The sequence below is a fragment of the Prionailurus bengalensis genome, chromosome D1 (assembly GCF_016509475.1).
Source record: "Prionailurus bengalensis isolate Pbe53 chromosome D1, Fcat_Pben_1.1_paternal_pri, whole genome shotgun sequence".
In the NCBI taxonomy this organism is placed as follows: Eukaryota; Metazoa; Chordata; class Mammalia; order Carnivora; family Felidae; genus Prionailurus; species Prionailurus bengalensis.
Window position 1 is genome coordinate 32725141 of NC_057346.1, and position 20218 is coordinate 32745358.

A 20218-nucleotide genomic window follows, 5' to 3' on the forward strand; every position below is an offset into this window, starting at 1 on the left:
AGTATAAAATAAATATCCATGAGCTCACACTGATATAAATACAAGATTAAAGAAATTAGTAAATGGGGAAGAAGGGGGTAAATCTCCTATGCAGAAGAATTCCAAATAAATTATGTAGACACTCCACCCTAAAGAAGGAAGAACAGAACACCCTATTTCCCCATACTCCCTTAAGTGTGGGCTTCTCATAGTGACTTCCCTCTAAAGTTCACAGCATGGAAAGAGGGAAAAAAGAGTAACTGTGCAATGGAGAAACCTGACAAATACTACTTCATCCAGTTGATTAAGGTTAACATCAAGAGTGTTAGGTCTGATTGACAGTATGTACGATGTGACCAATATGGTATTTTACTGCTGTGATTTTCCTCCTCAAAACCCATAAACCCAGTATAATCATGAGAACAACATAACATTCCAATAAAAGGGCATCCTGCAATATGCCTACCAGACTCCTTAGGATTGTTAACATCATCAAAATAGGGAAAGTCTCAGAAACTGTCACAACCAAGAGGAGCCTAAGGAGACATGACAACAATGTAATATAGTGTCCTAGAAAAAACCCTGGAAATAAAAGAACATTAGGTAGAAACTAAGGAAATCTGAATAAACTATGTGTGTTAGTTAATAGTAATGTATCAATATTCATCCCATAATTGCAACAAATATACCATATTAACATAAGATGTTGGAGAAATTGTATACAAAGGATATAGGGGAACTCTGTATTATCTGCTTAATTTCTCTGTAAATCTAACACTGTTCTAAAAAGGTAAAGCTTTGGGGTGCCTGGGTGGCTCAATTGGTTGAGGGTGCAACTCTTGATTTCGTCTCAGGTCATGGTCCCAGCGTTGGGATCACACTGAGCATGGATTCTGCTTAAGATTCTCTCTCTCCCTCTGACCCACTCCCTCGCTCCCTCTCTAAAACAAACAAACAAACAAACAAACAGTAAAGGCTATCAGTAAAAAAACTGAAGGAGACATTCCCAAAGCATATATGTAGGTGTATAATTTAACATGTTTAATAAATCAGATATGAATTAAAAAGAAAAACTAATGTATAGTGACAGAAAACAGGTAGATGGTTGCCTAGGGACAGGTGGGAAATGGCAGGGACAGGAGGAGATAAGAAAGAGCAGTAGGAAAGGATTGAAAAGTGGTGTGAATAAACTTTTGGTGCAAAAGGGTATATTTATCATCTTGTTTATGGAGATGGTGTCACAGATACGCAGATATGTCAAAACTTCATGAAACATACATTTTAAATATATGCAGCTTATTGTATGACAGCTATACCTTAATAAAGCTTTTCTTTTCAAAGTATAAACAAACTGACTTCCAAACTTGAATTCTCTTCCCCAAAAATATTCTTCAAGAATATTTGGAGTTAGTCCTGTCACATCTGAATTTGATAGTAAATTTTGTTTCACTCAAAGATTCATATATTTTGGAATTCCCATGCCAACAATGCTAATCACCCAGCATTAAATTTCATGGCGTCATGGTGATTTAGGACATGCTGGGCTTCTTTATTACTGTTTTCCCACTTCAAAATTTTAAATCTTATAGAAACAAAGTAGTCAGTCTGGCTGGCTTGAGGGAATTTTTATAACCAATCAAAATCGAGCCAAATATAGTTTGTCATTTAAAATGAAACCCAGCACCAATTTTATGACTATAGCAATATGAAAACCAAATTCCAAACCATCTGCTATTTAAAAATTACACCCCAAAGAAGGTTGCCATTTTGATTACCTGGGTTTAAATCTAACTAGGCTACTACTACCTTTATAATGTTGGGTTACTCTATGCCTCAGTTTTCTCAACTATGAAATGGAGATAATAGTATCCACTTTACATGATTGTTAAAGGATTAAATACATTAACACATGTAAAGGTCTTAGAAGGCTACCTGGCAGTTCTATACAGAATGTACAAATTCTACAGATTCTATGGCATAAAATGTAAACGAAAATATATGTTGGCACAAAAACTTGTACACAAATGTTCATAGCGACATTATTCATAATAACTTAAAAGTGGAAACAACCCAAATGTCCAACAAGTGATAAATGGATAAATAAAGTGTGGTACATCCACACAAATTAAATATTATTTGGAAAGGAATTTAAGTATTGATACATACTACAAAATGGCTGAATTTTTAAAACATTATGCTAAGTTTAAGAAGCCAGGATAAAAACACCACATACAGTATGATTCCATTTATATGATATGAAATGTCCAGAAAAGGCAAATTCATAGCGAAGGAAAGTAGATTGTGACTGCTGGGAGATTTGGGGTGGGGAGAATGAGGTGTGATTACTAATGGGAATGAGGTTTATTTTGGGGGTAATGTAAATGTTCTAAAATTGATAGTGGTGATGGCTACTCAACTGAATATGCTTAAAAAACATGAGATAGTATGCTTTATAATGGGTGAAATATATGGTATGTAAATTATATCTCAATAAAGCATGTGAAGTGGTTTAAAATAGATTGAAAAGAGAAAAGCCTGAAAGCAACAATGAAAGTATTAATAATAATAAACTGGTTCACCTCTCTAGTCTCATTTTCTTCCATTCTCATATTTATTCTAAGATTAATCCATAATGGATGGCCTCCTGGCAGTTCCCATATTATGTCTTCCTATTTGATGTTCCATGAACATACTCTCTCTGCTTCCTGGAATTCACTTTACCCCTCCTCTACCTCCCTAACTCCTTTATATCCAAAATTTGTTAGAATAAGCTAATTGCTAGAACAACCAATTCCAAAATCCAGTGGCCTACAGGTTTCTCATTCATGTAGACCTGCCCCAGGTGATTTAGGGATCCAAGATCCCTAAATGGGTTTTGCCCCTCCTGGAGTCTTGGAGTCTTCCACTGTATTCTCTATATCTGAAAGAATCTGTGGGGCATCAGCACAGACAGGATATTGAGGAACTTTCCAAATGATTGATTCAGCTTTGAATATGGTATTTAGGATGACATCAAGATAACCAATGGTCATGGGTTCAGCAGATTGTTACTTTATAACTCTGTATCTCAAATATATTGCAATACTCTTCTCTCTGTCTACCATATCTTATGAAGAAGTGATTACTTAAAAAATAAACCTCAAAGATAATTATTTTTAAGAATAAGTATGTTGAGGAACTCTATTGAAGAACTTATGATGTAGCACAGAATATAAGAATATAAGAATATAACCTAAGGAAAACTTTCCTAAAATACTATTAGAAGTTGGAATGAATTCCTTAGGACAAATCAAACTATGGTACCCAACATCTAAACTTCCAGAACAGGTCAAAAGGTATTATCAAGTATCTTCCACTCCCAAATTTCTCTGCCACATTGAGGACTGTTTGAGAGAAGCAAGACACCTTGGATGTATTGAGAGAAATTTGAAAGTACTCGCTTTCACGGAAGTCATAAGAGAGGATCTCTTTTGTATTATTTAGGATCATCCTTGATGCATTCACTCTAAAACATAATAAAGCCAAATATCTTCCTCGATGTTAAATCTTTACAAAACTGAAATCCTGAAATAATCCATTCGCTTTTCCAGTTAGATTGGGCATGATTCTTAATTGGTACTAAAACATCTAATAAGTGTATGAAGTTCCATCCCACAGCACCTGCCATTCAGAGTGGAATCAGACTAGCGGTTGGGAATAACAACTCCAGAATTTCAGATCAGGCCTGTAATTGGTGTAGGAGAGGCTTTGGGCGGGGCATCTCGATAGGGAGGAGACGTCATTAGAAACCTGTGGGGCCAGTCTACAGCTGTCACTACTCGAGTTAAGCTTTATAATATTTGAGTGTTCGAAGTTCTGGAGCGTAAGCAGCATTCTCAGTACGTACTAGTTTCACTTGGCATTTGAATGAAATAGGTAAACCAATGGCGTTTCGTCCTCCTAGACTGCCGAAAAATCAAGTAGTCCCAGGGTTTTAATGAGAAGGAAAGTAGGACGGCGTCAGGGATTGGGAGCTACAAGGCACGCACTGGGTTGAAGCCAGAGAAAAAGTCGGAAGATAGAGCTGCGCCTGTAATTGCTTTCGAAGCCGCAGCCACTCGAGTGCCGGACTTGTAAGTACTCTCTGCGCCTCCCATCCTCGGACTGAAGTCGGAGAACTCTCCCAGCTAGGCGACGAGATCCTGCACAACTACCTTCTTTTGCTCTCCCCACCAGACTAAGGGACAGAACAACTGCCACCCTTCCTCTGCCTACCAGATGGGGGGGCAAAAGCAGTAGCTGACCAGCACCGCCTCCTTCCGACCCGGGAGGTGGGGATCTCCCCACCCCGCCCCGCCGGGTCCAGCCAAATTCAACATTAATTTTCTCCTCCCGCTGCTCCTATATTCCCTACACCCCCACCTCCTTCCCCTATCCCTCCTCCTTACAAACAGGGGAGGAGATAAGGGGAGTCCAGGTCGTCATGACAGAGCTGAAGGCAAAGGAACCCCAGGCTCCCCACGTGGCGGGCGCCGCGCCCTCCTCCACACTGCTCGGAGCGCCTCTGCTGGGACTCCGAGACGCTGGCCCTTTTCAGGAGAGTCAGACCTCGAACTCCTCGCCTGTAGTCTCAGCTATACCTATCTCTCTGGACCCGTTGCTCTTCCCTAGGCCTTGCCAGGGACAAGACCCGGACCCGAAGACACAGGACCAGCAGCCGCTGTCAGAAGTGGAGGGGGCATATCCCAGAGTTGAAGCCACAAGCAGTGCAGGAGCTGGCAGCTCTAGACCCCCAGAAAAGGACAGAGGGCTGCTGCACAGTGTCTTGGACACGCTACTGGAGCCTTCAGCTTCCGGGCAGACCCACGCCAGCTCTCCTGCCTGTGAGGCCGCCAGCCCTTGGTGCCTGTTTGGCTCTGAGCTTCCTGAAGACCCCCGGGTTGCCCCCACCACCCAGGGGGGGTTGTCTTCGCTCATGAGCCGGCCAGAGGGCAAGGCTAGCGACAGCTCCGGAACGGCAACTGCCCACAAAGTGCTGCCCAGGGGTCTGTCACCGCCCCGACAGCTGCTGCCCCTGACCTCTGGGAGCCACCATTGGTCTGGGGCCTCAGTGAAACCAGCTCCGCAGCCTGCTGTGGTAGACGTAGAGCAGGAGGATGGCTTGGAGTCCGAAGGCTCCGTGGGTCCACTTCTGAAGGGCAAATCCCGGCCTCTGGGAGGCACGGCAGCTGGAGGAGGAGCTGCAGCCACCGCTCCTGGGGTGGCCGCAGGAAGCGTCACCCTGGTCCCCAAAGAAGATTCCCGTTTCTTGGCGCCCAAGGTCGCCCTGGCGGAGCAGGACGCGCCAGCGGCGCCCGGGTGCTCCCCGCTGGCCACCACGATGATGGATTTTATTCACGTGCCCATTCTGCCCCTCAACTCGGCCTTCCTGGCCGCCCGCACCCGTCAACTGCTGGAAGGGGAGAATTATGACGGCGGGGCCGCGGTTGTCAGCGCCTTTGCCCCGCCGCGGGGCTCACCCTCGGCTTCTTCCACCCAGGTCGCTGCTGGCGACTTCTCCGACTGTGCGTACCTGCCCGACGCCGAGCCCAAGGATGATGTGTTCCCGCTCTACGGCGACTTCCAGCCGCCAGCCCTGAAGATCAAGGAGGAGGAGGAAGGCACCGAAGCCGCTGCCCGCTCCCCGCGGCCGTACCTGGTGGCGGGTCCCAACCCCGCAGTCTTTCCGGATTTGCCGCTGGCGCTGCCGCCGCTCCCTCCGCGAGCGCCGTCGTCCAGACCCGGGGATGCCGCGGGGGCGTCCGCCGCATCCGCCAGTGCCACAGTCTCGTCCACGTCCTCGTCTGGGTCGACCCTGGAGTGCATCCTGTACAAAGCGGAGGGCGCGCCGCCCCAGCAAGGCCCGTTTGCTCCGCCGCCTTGCAAGGCGCCGGGCGCAGGCGCCTGCATGCTGCCGCGGGACGGTGCCTCCACCTCAGCTTCTGTTGCTTCCGCCGGGGCGGCCTCTGCGCTCTACCCGCAGCTCAGTCTCAACGGGCTCCCGCAGCTCGGCTACCAGGCCGCAGTGCTCAAAGAGGGCCTGCCGCAGGTCTACCAGCCCTATCTCAACTACCTGAGGTGAGGGTCCCGGGCGGGGCGCGGAGTGCCGTACGCATCCCGCGAGTAGCAGCCCGGCGCCTTCGTCGCCGCTCGCTCCAGGTCCCAGGGTCCTGCTCACCCAAGTGGCCGCAAGGGGGTGGGTGGCCGGGGCGGGGCACAAGGGTAGTTTGGTTTCCTTTTTCTTCCCTCCTCTCCTCACTATTTTGGGGACACAAGGGGGGCGCATAATATGCCGTTTTTGGAGCGTGCCTCCTCGAAAATATCTTCTGAATTTTACAAATCTGCGAGATTTCGAGGCGAGATCAACCCTAATTTAAAATGTGCAGCGTCACTATAGGTGCGCAGTAATCCAGTGGGGCCGGGGGGGGGGGGGGGGGGGGGAGAGGGGATGCGGCGAGTTGGGGGCTTTACAAAATGGTTCTTTTCTTTGAAGGATGTTTACTGGGAATGTCTTTAGTAGAGACTTTAAGGCACAGTTCCTCCGGGAGGGGTGGTACTTAATGTATGGTAGCTAGCCAGAACCGAAAGCAGAACCTGACGGGTTTTGGACCTTCAATGGCTGTATTATCATACAAATTTCAAGACTCCAGTTATGTGTAATATAGTTACATTATGGATTTAAACATCAATCTCTCCAGTGCACTGTATTCTAATATTGTTTCGGATTCGCTACAACTTTTTTCACACAGGTTTTCAAAAACATTTCAATTTACATACCGAAGGAGTGGGATTTTAAAATCCCATAATGTTCGGTTTAGACTCTTCTGTGTTGTGAAAGGTAAAACAGTGTCAGTATATTGAACAATTCTTTAAAATGGCAAACACATACTCGTTTAAGTAAACAGTCATTACGGGGTGTTTTAAAAACTGAAAACAAAAGCAGTGTTGAGTACGATTGAACTAAAACAAAAACACGTTTACTGTTACGATGTGTACAGGAAGGGCATAACATTTCATTTGTCAAAGAATAAGTTGATTATTCTATACAAGGAGTTTTGTAGAAAGAATTAAAAAAAAACAGTGGACCTTAGCTTTTCTGAACATTAAGTTATATATTATTCTTTTAAGTTGGTGCTGCTGATGAATGACTAATTACAAATGCGATGGATCCTGTAACGGTACACCTAGTTTGCATGCCTTTCAAGGGTGTGTATACATATGGTGCTATATTAAAATCCTCTTTCACTCTGTCAATTTTCTTAAGAAAACTTTAGTATAGACAGTGGTGCACCCAAAAATAAATGGAGTACTTTGTTTTGCATTTCAAGGCCCGATTCAGATGCCAGCCAGAGCCCACAGTACAGCTTCGAGTCCTTACCTCAGAAGATTTGCTTAATCTGTGGGGATGAAGCATCAGGTTGTCATTATGGCGTCCTCACCTGTGGGAGCTGTAAGGTCTTCTTTAAAAGGGCAATGGAAGGTAGGCTCTTTATTTTTGGTTTAATTGTAGACCAAGATTTATTAGATTGTAAATCTGATATTTTTTATATTTTAATTGTCCCTTCTAAGAAATGGTGATATTTCCATATAATTTAAAGTATATGACTGTGTTTTAACAGTATGTTTTTATTTATAATACTCAAAATTGAATGTGGTTTGAACATTCCATACTCTTGACTAACGCTTTCGATATTAGACTCAAGTTATACTAATCTTGGGGACAGTGCTGCTATTGTTCATTACCCATTTAGCTTTAAAGAAATAGCTTGGCTGTAATTGTATTTTCATATTTCTATTATATATTATATGAAATATGTACTAAGCTTAAAATTTTGATAAAAAGAAAAATGGTAAAAATCATCAAAATTATGTATATGTACTATGTGTATTTGTATATATATATAATGCAGTTACAAATTTTCTACATGATTTTGTCTTTTCTCTACATGCATATTTATTAATACTTATATAATGGTAATTCTAAACAAATTTTTAAAAATTCTCATTTTGTTTGGCATATCTTTATAAATAAGTATATAAGGGGATAGGAGTAAACAGTTTAAAGCAAAAGAAAATTGTGGACATTGAAGTAACAATTTCTGTTACTTTGCCACAAGACTTTCATGTTTTTAAAATTGTCTAAATTACATATTTATCTAATGATTTTGGATTGACCTACATAATGTATTTTGGATTTGAGCTCTAATAGAAAATATTTTTAAATTTCTCTATCAACATTAAATTCTAAGCAAATACATTTCTATTTGAAGATAAAAATACACTTAAAGATAATTTCACATTTAAATTCTAACAATCAGTATATGTTATAAGGAGTCGAAATGAGTTTAAAGTTCCCTCTGGAGTGCTGAGATCACACCTAGACAAGGAACCAAAGATCTGAATGCTTGCTTTTTTGCTTCCTGTTTGTGAGTTTTCTGATTTCAAGAGTTTTCTACTTATAAATAGGAAAGGAGGGAATGGGAAATTTTTACCTTAAGGGAACTTTCAAAGGAGTTTGATATGTATATTTAATATGCACCAAGAGAATAAAATCTAAAAGGCATTTTAAATTCACTATTTTTGTAGATGCCTAACAGATGATTCTTTACAACTATTAAGCCTTTTTTGATAAAAATGATTCCCAACTATTTATTAGTAGTATTTGTAATAATTCTACTTAAATTAATTCTTCTTAAAGAATATTTGCTTTGTATATATCTAGAATATGATTTTTTTTCCACAAAAGATGAATGTATTTAACTGTTACTGAACATACGTATTCAGCTTCAGGGGGTTTTAATTGCATTTTAAATTAATTGAAGCACTGTGTGAAAAGAGGCTACATGAGAAAATGGACGCAACTGTGAGTGGCCTTAAGTTTCCTTTGGACATTATTTAGTCATAGTTACAAGTTGAATTTCTTTGTATGAATGAGTTGATTCTCCAGTGCATAATTGGAGTTACTACTCTCATCGGACTTTGGTTAATTTCTTGAATGCTTCTTTCAACATTAATATGATTTCCTTCATTCTTACTGTCTCCTTAGAGTAGTCTAATTTTGTAAGTGAATGACTCCCATAGAATCCCCTGAAGACCAGTTTTTTCTAGCCCAGCTCCATCTCTTTATAGATAAGCAGGTCCCAAAGACATAAATTTCAGTTTCCAAGGATCGTACAACTAGTTAGTAACTAATTGTTGGTTACCATAGGTTAGATACTCTTTCATTGCAGTGCTTATAAATCAGAGATGGTGTGCACAAGAAGGTATATGACAAATGTTACTTAATTTTCAGAAGTTACTTCAGAATGTGCATATAGAACCAAAAGCACCCTAACTTAAATACAAATTCTTTTATAATATTATAATAGCATCTAAAACCACATAAAATGTCTTTCCAGATTTACTCTTAGAAAGCATTTGTTGAACAACTATTATTGACATGGTCCTCTTTTAGTCCTGAGTAGTAAAAATGAAGCACCTTTATTTGGCAATGTTTATGAAAAAAACCTCAAGGTATATGTTTATAAATCATTCACGAAACTAGAACAAGATTACAAAACTATATGAGTAAGTTCATTCAGCAGTTATTTTATACCTCTTATATTTAGATCTGTGCTTTAGATATTCTTCCCCTGACTTCACCTCTCCCTGCCTTACATATAAAATGAAGATAACAGTAGCTACTCCTCAATGTTGTTATGAAGATTAAATGGGTATATACATGCAAAGTATTGAAATAAATGTCTAGCATATTGTCAGTTTCAATTGGACTACAGCTTCTGTAGTCAAGAAGTTTATAATAGAGTTTAAGAGGTAACATATATGCATGTAAGTCCTTTTTGCATGTAAAATAGAGATTGACTAAATGCGCAGATAAGCAAATCTGTAAAATGGTTAAGATTTGTGTGGTTTGTGAGTTGGTGTGTTTGGTCAGGGGGAAGTTAGTTGTAGGATGGAATGTACATGTTGTATAATGATGGGAGAAGATTTAATGGAAAATATGAACTTCACTTGATTATTAAAGGACAAGTAAGATTATTGATCTCTGGACATTGAGTAGTGCTTTTAAGTGTATATGTTCAAAGAGGAGTAAAGAGATTAAGATTAGACTGAGTAAGACTTGAAGAGTTATATGAGGAAATCATTAAAATTAAAGGATGGGAAGTTTAAGTGCTGGTGTTTGGATGAATTTGGAGAAAATCAGTGGTTTAAGGCAAGATAATAGAAGTTTCTGGGAATTTTCATAAGTAAAAAGGTGAGTAAAAGGATTTAATAATTGTAGAGGTATAGCCAATGTGAAATCTTAAAGTAGGGCTGTGTGATCAGCTAGTTCAAGGTAGACTATGTGTGGATGCCAGTATGTCCAGAAGTTGAAAGTCAGTGGTCAAAAAATAGATATTGTTACCAGGAATAATAATGATAACAGCATTTTAGAGAGCTTTCTATGCAGCAGTGACTATTTAAGTGGTTTATGGGTATTTTAATTCATTTAATCCTTATAATACACATATTATTTATTATTTTTAGTTTCCAAAAGGGTAACTAAAACCCAAAGGTGTTAAATTGCCTTAATCACAATTAGGAAGTGGTAGACTCAGGATTCAAACCCAAGTAGTGTGACTCCAGAATCCGTGCTCTCTACCAACTACACTACATTTCTCTTAATAAGAAATTCTGTTTAAATTTCAAAGAAAAACAATAGAGCATTGTAAGAAAAAATGTGAGCCAAATGATAAAACATCTAGGAAGGTAAAAGTGGAAGTAAAGGAGATTGCAAGATGAAGGGTGATTAAAAGTGTGTGCTATAAATGGATGGATGATACTAATTTCACCGAGAACCAGTTTCCCTACCTCTCTTCCAAGTTGGGAGCGAGAGACAATAAAATCTGTAAAGAAGTCACCCGGGAAAACTGGGTTTCTCTTGGTATAAGACAGAAGAGAGAAGAGGCAGGGAAAAAAAATCACTTAGGAAGTGGGTACACAGGGATCGGAAGAGATGACCTCTCTTACCCTAAGAAAATGAATTAGCCAAAAGCAATTGGTTGAATAGCTCATTGCATTCCTTTACTAAAGGTTGGAATGGACCAGAAAGTTGTCGGGAATTGCTCTAATACCTTTCAAGGAGATGAAGTCATAATGACCCACCAGTTCTATAAATGCAGGTCTGTGATTTTGTATTAAGAAGGAAAAGATAATTTCTCATTGGCTTACCTCTGTATGTACTGTGACTAACTCAGTGTTAGGAATACATTAGATATTCAGTAAATTTTGTTCTAAATGAACCAGTCATCATAACTGATGATGCCAGCCTCTTATTCTTTGGATACTTTTTACTGTGACAGTATTTGTAGTGAATAAATTTGATGTGATATGGGTAAACAAATATTGTAATACAGTAAAATATTATTTAGAAGACACTAGTTATGTAGGTAATGATGGATTTTTAATTGTACCACATTATTAGCCTCATTTTTATTCTAGTTATATTGAGGTATAATTGACAAATAAAATTGTAAGATATTTAAAGTGTACAATATGATGATTTAATATATATGGTGAAAAGATTCTCCCTGTCAAGTTAAGGAACACTTCCATCCCCTCACATATATATTTTTTTCTTTTTGGCAAGAACATTTAAGTTATACTCTCTTAGCAAATTTTGATTATATAATACAATGTTCTCAACTAGTCACCATGTTACACATTACATCCTCAGACTTTATTCATCTTTAACGTTTGTATGCTTTTACTAACCTCTCCCTACTTCCATTTACCAGCCCCTGGCAACCATTTTTCTACTCTTTCTATGAATTTGATTTTTTTATTCCATGTGTAAATGATACCATGTGGCATTTGTCTTTCTCTCTCTGGTTATTTCATGCATAATGTCTGGTTATTTCATGCATAAATCATGCATAATGATTTAACTATTTATTTTGTTCATGTATTAATAACCAAATATTTATTGAGCACCTGCCATATGCCAGGCACTATGCTAGGTGCTAGCTGAAAAAATAGTAAAACAGGGCAGACCTGGGTCGCTGCAGCCCTCGTGGTTTGTACTGTAGTGGAGGCAGAAAACATTCTACCAATTAGCATTTATATAATGAATTATAGATGTACTGAGTTGAATAGTTTAAGCAATATCTGGAAAACTAGAGAATTCACCCCTCTGTCAGAAGCTGGGGATGATGGAAAATGCCTTTTAGATTTGGAGAGACACCATCAGACCACAGAGGAAACTGAACAGAAATGAAATATTTTTATAACTAATGCATTTCTTTCGAAAGTTGAATATAATTGGTATCAGAGACTAAAAATGAAACTGATTTGGTGATACATTCTCTCTGCTATGGCTTTCAAAAGAGAAATAACACTCAAATTCATTTAAATATTTTATTATTTTTAAGAGAAAAATCAAGAGGGAGGTACATAGATTTTCCATATACTTCTTCCCCTGGCATAGCCTCCCCTATTACTGACATCATCCACTAGAGAGGAACATTTGGTACATTTGATGAACCTATATAGACATATCATAATCACCCCAAATCCATAGTTTGCAGTAGGGTTTGCTTTTGATATTGTACCTGTGGGTTTGGATAAATGTACCATAAAATATGTCCATAATTATGGTATCATACAGAGTAGTTTAACTGCCCTAAAAATTCTATGTTCCATTTATTCATTCTCTGCCCCCTTATCCTTGGAAACCACTGATCTTTTTATTGTCTCTATAGTTTTGCCTTTTCCAGAATGCCATACAGTTTCACTTACTGATATGCATGTGTTTCCTCCATGTCTTTTCATGGCTTGATATCTCATTTCCTTTTAGTGCTGAATAATATTCCATTGTCTAGATGTAGCACAATTTATCCATTCACCTGCTGAAGGGTATTTTGGTTGCTTCCAAGTTTGGGAAATTATGAAGAAAACTATTGTAATGATCCATGAGTAGGTTTTTGTATGGACATAGGTTTTTTATTTCTTTGGGTAAATACCAAGGAGTGCAATTGCTACATTGTATGGATGTTTAGTTTTATAAGAGACCTCCAAACTGTCTTCTAAAATGGCTATGCTATTTTGCATTCCCATCATCAATGAATAAAAATTCTTGCTGCTCTCCATCTTTGCTAGCATTTGGTATTGTCTATGTTCTGGATTTTAGCCATTCTAATAGGTATATAGTGGTATCTCATTGTTTTAATTTGCATTTCCCTGATGACATATGATGTGTAGCATGTTTTCATATGCTTATTTGTCATCCATGTATCTTTGGTGAGATGCCTTTTAAGGTTCTTGGCTTGTTTTTTAATCAGCTTATTTTCTTATTGTTGAGCCTCAACAGCTCTTGTATATTTTGGATAATAGTTCTTTATTAGATGTGTCTTTTGCAGATATTTCCTCCTACTCTGTCTTTTTACTCTATTGGAAATATCTTTTGCATAGCAGAAAATTTTACTTTTAATGAAATCCAGTTTCTCAGTTCTTTCTTTTATGGATCATGATTTTAATGTTGTATCTAAAGAGTCATTACCAAATTCAAGGTCATCTAGATTTGCTCCTATGTTATCTTTTAGGACTTTTATAATTTTGTGTTTTACATTTAGGTCCGTGATCTGTTTTGAATTAATTTTTATGAAGAGTGTAAGGTCTGTGTCTAATTTAACTTTTTTTCCATGTAGATGCTCAGTTGTTCCACACTATTTGTTGAAGAGATAGTTTTGTTCCACTGCAACCCCTTTATTATTATGTCAGATATCAGTTGACTATATTTATTTGGGTCTATTTCTAGGTTTTCTGTTCTGTTACATTGATCTATTTGTCTGTTCTTTCACCAATATCACTTTTCACCACTGTTTTGATTACTGTATATTTATAGTAAGTCTTGAAGTCAGGTAGTGTCAATCCTCCAACTTCAATAATGTGTTGATAGTCTGTCTGGGTCTTTGACCTCTGCTTATTAACTATAAATCAGTTTGTCAGTAACCATGAAGTAATTTTCTGGGGTTTTAGTAAGATTGCATTGAATCTGTAGATCATAGTGGGAAGATCTTACATCTTGACAATATTGAATCTTCCTATCCATGAACGTTCCATTTATTTACTTCTTTTATTTAATTAATGTGAGTTTTGCGATTTTCCTCCTATAGGTCTTGTACATATTTGGTTACATTTATGTTGAGTACTTCATTTTTGGGTGCTAATGTAAATGACATTGTGTTTTAAATTTCAAATGCCACTTGTTCATTGCTAGATTTAAGAAAATGACATTTATATATTAGCCTTGCATCCTGCCACTTTCCTATAGGTGCTTATTAGTTCTAGGAGTTGTTTTGTCAGGTTTTTTACAAATTTATTTTCCACATAATAAGATCATGTCACCTGCAAACAAAGACAGTTTTATTTCTTTCTTCCTAATGAGTATACCTTTTATTTCCTCTTTTTGTCTTATTGCATTAGTAGGACTTCCACTACAGTGTTGAAGATGAGTGGTGAGAGGAGATACCCTTGTTTTGTTCCTAGTCTAATGGGAAAGCTTCTAGTTTCTTACTAGTAAGTAGGGCATCATTTGTAGGGTTTTTTGTAGATATTTTTTTATAAAGTTGAGGACATTCACTTCTATTGCTATTTCATGAATGAGTGCTGGATCTTTTCAAGTGCTTTTTCTGCATCTATTGATATGATCATGTGATATTGTCTTTTTAGTTTGTTGATGTGATAGAATACATTAATTTTCAAATGTTGAACCATTCTTACATACCTAGGATAAATCCCATTTAGTCGTGTTGTAGACTTCTTATTAAATTTTTTTTATTCAGTTTGCTAAGGTTTTTCTTGAGATTTTTGCATCTATGTTCATGAGAGATATCAGTCTGTAGTTTTCTGGTACTGTCTTTGGTTTTATATTAGCATAATACTTGCTCATAGATTGAGTTAGGAAGCATTCCCTCATTTTCTAAGAGATAGTGGTGAATTGGGATAATCTCTTCCTTAAATGTTTGGCAGAATTTATCAGTGAACTCCTTTGGGCATGGTGCTTCCTGTTTTGGAAAGTTATTAATTGCTGATTCAATTTCATTAATAGATATAGGCCTGTTCAGATTGTCTATTTCTTCTTGTGGGAGTTTTGGCAGATTGTGTATCTCAAGACATTGGTCCATTTCATTTAGGTTCCTTTCATTTAGATTTGTGGGCATAGAGTTGTTCATAGTATTCCTTTATTATCTTTTTAATGTATATAGGATCTATAGTGATGTCCCCCTCTTTCATTTTTGATATTAGTAATTTGTGTTCTCTCTTCTTAATTAGGTTTGTTAGAGGCTTATACTGATTTTATTGATCTTTTCAAAGAACTAGCTTTCGTTGTTTTTTTCTTTACTGATTTGCTGTTTCTAGTTTCATTGATTTCTGACCTAATTTTTATTATTTCTTTTTTTTCTTTAAATGGCTTACTTTGCTCTTCTTCTAGTTTGCTAAGGAGAAAGCTTTGATGATTGTAAATTTTGGATCTTCTTTTCTAAAATATCTAGTTAATGCTATAAATTTCCCTATAAGTACTGCTTTTGCTATATGTATGCCACAGATTTTGGTAATTTGTGCTTTCATTTTTACTTCAGAATACTTTTAAATTGCTCAAGATTTTTTTTCTTTGAATCATGTGATAATTAAAAGTATGTTGTAAAATCTACATGTGTTTTTTAATTTTCAGGTGTGTTCTGTTGAAGGCTTAATCCCATTGTGGTCTAAGAGCAGACATTTTATAATTTCTATTTTTCTATTCTTCAGACTTGTTAAGGTGTGTTTTATCTTGATGAATGTTCCTAGTGAGCTTGAGAATGTGCATTCTGCTGCTGCTGAATGAAATAGTCTATAGATGTCAATTATAACCAGTTGAATGATGTTGTTGAGTTTAACTGGGTCCTCATTAATTTTTTTTTCTGGTAGATCTGTCCATTTCTGTTAGAGAGGTGTTGAGGTGTCCAACTATAGTAGTGGATTCATCTCTTTCTCTTTGTAGTTCTATCAGCTTTTGCCATACAAAAAATTAATGCTCAACTCGTAGATGCATGCACATTAATTAATGATTGTTATGTCTTCTTGGAAAATCAACTCCTTTATCATTATGTTATATACCTCTTTACCCCCAATAAGTTTCCTTGTTTTGAAGTCTACTCTAATTATACGTTCAAATTTTCATTGGCCAACTCATGAATTATTTTCCCTGTCTTTAGAGCTCTATAGTGCTTTCTCTATATTTTGTAGTCCATAAAATTATCCAAAAGTCGCTTCCACCATAATTTCTTTGATTAAAATTTGGGCTCTTGGGGTACTGGGTGGCTCAATTGGTTAAGTGTAGGACTCTTGATTTCAGCTCAGGTCATGATCTCCCTGTTCATGATATCCAGCTTCTTATTGTGCTTTGTGCTGACAGTGCAGAGCATGCTTAGGATTCTCTGTCTCTCTCTCTCACCCTCTCAACCTCTCTGTCTCTCTTCCATTCATGTGCGTGCATGTTCTCTCTCTTTTAAAATAAATAAAATGAATAAACTTAAAGTGTTGTTTTTAATTGGGGCTCTTGAGAAGGTAATTTACCAATAATCTTATTTAATTTTCTCTCTGGTGCAGTCTACCCTGTGACAGTTTTTCTGTTATCTTAAAAATAAACATGTCAAGATTCAAACCCAGGACATCTGACTCCAACTTCTGTGTTTGTGTGCCTCTCTGCTATTTCTCCACAATGTTTTGTATTTGAATAAATATTAATTACTTTATAATTTTTCAGAAAAAAACATTATCTCTTCCAGAGGATTGGTTTTCAAATTGTGCTCCTTAACTCGGTCCCATTCCTTTTTCAAACTAGAACAACTCTGCTTTTGTCTGTTTATTTGCTTTATTCTTCCACTTAAGATTTTATTTGAACAAAGGATTTTCTGCCAACTTTTTCTTTTACATACCATTTCATCATGACAGGAAACCCTTAGGCCTCGAACAAATGTTTATTCAGGTACTTGAATGAATCCTAAACAGTTCCTTGACTTTATTTGCTGATGCCTTTTTTGACATCTCTGCAAAGGTAGGGTGAATGTTTGGTCAAGATTTCAAATCCAACTATTTAGTATTTGAACAGAATATCAACGTTATCATCTGAAAATCACATATGAGTTATAGAGCTCTGTCTTTATCAGCAAAACAAAGTAACTCCAGGGAATCTTTTATCAATCACTTTTTTAAAGGACAGATTGAAATAATTGATACTTAAGACAGTGACTCTAATGATTTACTTCCCTGGATTTTTAAACTTTATCTTCATTTAGAATATTCGAAAGCCACACACTCTATAGATCTTCCATATCTGCCTAATTTGCATAAGGGTAGATAAACACAATATCCTTTTTATTGCTGAATGACCCTCATATAATAAACTACATAGTGCATGATTCACATAATTTATCAGCCTATTGTGTTTTCCTTTTTATGTTAACTCCTACAAAGTAAAGAAGTAAATTTTCATGCTCAATTTTTTTAATGTAATAAACTTAGGTGTTTGGTTCTCTACTGCTGCTATAGCCTTTTGTGTTATGTACTTTATATAAAATTTTAATAAATTATAATGTTTTTGAAGCATAATACTCAATCGTATCATTTCTTCAGAAAAAAGTAATTTCAATGTTATTTTCTCTTCTGTGATAAAGTGATTTATGAGATTGAATAAACAAGTGGTAAGTATGGACCAAGACTGAATTCCTTTGAAAATGTCTTCAGAGCAATCACTCCAGAAAAGCACATGAAAATGTTATATATAATTATAAGGTATTCTGGGATCCTGGACCATGTCCCATGCTTTAGCTAAGTTGTACTTGTGCTCATTCCATTCTTTCTGTTTAGAACAGCCATTATTACAACTCTTTATGTTAAAATCATGTATTCTCAACAGTCCATATAACATGCTCCGTTCCCCACAAAAACATTATTATTTTTTTTTGGTCTCCCTAATTAATATGATTTTTTTTTACCCTCAAGATCCAAACCACATTTAGTTTATTACCTATGTTGTATTTATGGTTATCTCCCTGATGGAATTTAAAACTCCATGAATTTAGACATTATAGTTTATTTATCTTCTGTAATCTTCTACAGAACCCAACATGGTAGTAAATGTACAGGAAGGACAAATAACAATAATTGTTTCCTAAATATTTATTGTAATTTTCAGGGCTGCTACATTGCAAAACTACAGCAGCATCATGTTCAGTATAATCAATAAGTTTATTTCTTAATACATGTCCAGAATCTCTAAGCTAAAATCTTTTGGGCTAGAAATGTTTCAGAATTCAGAATTGTATAGATTTTTAAAAAATTATCTAGAACAAAACTTCATAATGAAACACATTAATATTTATGCAGCAAAATGTATGAATGAAGCCTATAAAATGTGAGTTTGGGCCAGGTTCAGCTGCCAAATGAAGTCAGGTCAAATAAAGTACCATTGACAAATAACTACAGCAAAACTTTTGTTAGCATGTCTTTGTATATTGAAATTGTGAATGAGTAATTGTGATGAGCACTGGTGTTGTATATAAGTGATGAATTTACTCCCGAAGCCAAGAGCACACTGTATACACTGTATGTTAGCTATGTTGACAACAAATTGTATTTTTAAAAAAAGATGTTTAGCAGAAGGACACTTCATCTGCCTTTTCAAGCAGAAAGTGATGTTAGAAAAGCAATGTAACTCCCTTTTGCAAGACATCCCTTTGTGATGTAAAGAGCATTTTGAAAAACAGTTATGTGCAGATAATTGTTGTTATTTGATTTTGTTGTGCAGGCATTATAAATAATTACAAGTAAAAAATTTTACAACTACATAAACACTTGGAAATAGAATTTTCTAACTTAAAAAATCTAGAGGGTTTCAATGGGTAGGTTCTGAATATGTTTAATAATAAGAGTGGTATTTATGTAACATTTATTACATGCTGGGAACTTGGCTCTATGTATTACATGAGCACAAAAAAGTTAAATCACTTGCACAGGTAAATAGCAAATAGAGCAGAGATTGGAACCCAGTGAACTTTCTCTCTTATCCATTATATCTTATCCATTATCTATTGTCTCTTTGTCCTAATTATTTGTAATGAAAACTGATTTACTTCAGGGAGGGCAGAAATTTTCTAGCTGAATTTCAGAGGAAAATAAACTTTTCATAATTAATAGGTGGGATTGAAAAAATGAGTATAATCACTAAACATTCAGTCCTGCAAATAGTCCCATTCACTGTCCATGTCTTCTGGATGGCTACCTTCCACCTTCCTCTTAGCCTTCCAACACTCCCACCTTCACTTTCAACTGATGATGTTGCTTCATAATTTTCTGAAAAAACTTTCTGAAAATGCTACTACCACATATACTCATGTAGCATCTCGCTCGTCAAGACCAGCCTTCTCCCCTTGTGTACCAGGTTCAGTCTCCTGCTGTTGACCCAAGAGCAGCCTCCCAAAAGCTTTCCCCCTCTCTGCTTAAATCATAATTTCCCCCTTTCTGGTATATCAGCATGTAAACTTGCTATTATTTCTCCCATATTAAAGCCAAAATATTTCTGTTGGCTTTATTCTTCTGTCTACTATTTCTCTATTCCTTTTGCAGCTAAACTCCTCCAATGAATTTTCTTCCCCCATTCTCTCGTAAACCTAATCCAGTCAGTCTTTTGTCTCAGCCAATCACTCCACCAAAATTTCTCTTGTCAAGGTTACCAGATGGCAAAAATCTGATGGGTAATTCTCAGTCCCATCTTACTTGATCTATCAGTAGCATTTGACAGTTGATTGCTCCAGCTTCCTGAAAATACTTTTTTTTTTCCTCTTGGCTTTCAGGACACAACACTCTCTTGATTTTTTCCCCTCTTGGTTCCTCTCCAGTCTCCTCTTCTTTAGCTTTTAACTTTAGAGGGCCCAGTGCTCAGTATTTTGACACCTTAGACATTCTGTTTATATATTTCCTTGGATATGTAATCTAGTCTCATGATTTTAGAAAACCATCCTGATCTCTCTCAAATTTCTATCTCTAGCCCAGACCTCTCCCCTGAATTCTATATTTCTCCCCTGAATTCCAGACTTATATATCTAACTGCTGACTTGAGATCTTCATAGATAACTACTGAATATCTCAAACTAACAAGTCCAAAAGTTAGCTCCTATTCTACTACATTTCAATACCTATT

At 37.2% G+C, this 20218-nt stretch overlaps 1 protein-coding gene across 1 annotated transcript in view; it reads left to right on the forward strand.

Moving 5' to 3' along the window:
- Positions 1 to 4043: 4043 nt before the first annotated feature.
- Positions 4044 to 20218, forward strand: part of PGR (progesterone receptor) — a 108902-nt gene continuing 92727 nt past the window's right edge. The window contains exons 1-2 of the mRNA XM_043579876.1: positions 4044 to 6075; positions 7326 to 7477. Of these exons, the coding sequence (XP_043435811.1) occupies positions 4442 to 6075; positions 7326 to 7477 (1786 nt within the window). The 5' untranslated portion in view covers positions 4044 to 4441. The remainder of the gene's footprint in view (positions 6076 to 7325; positions 7478 to 20218) is intronic.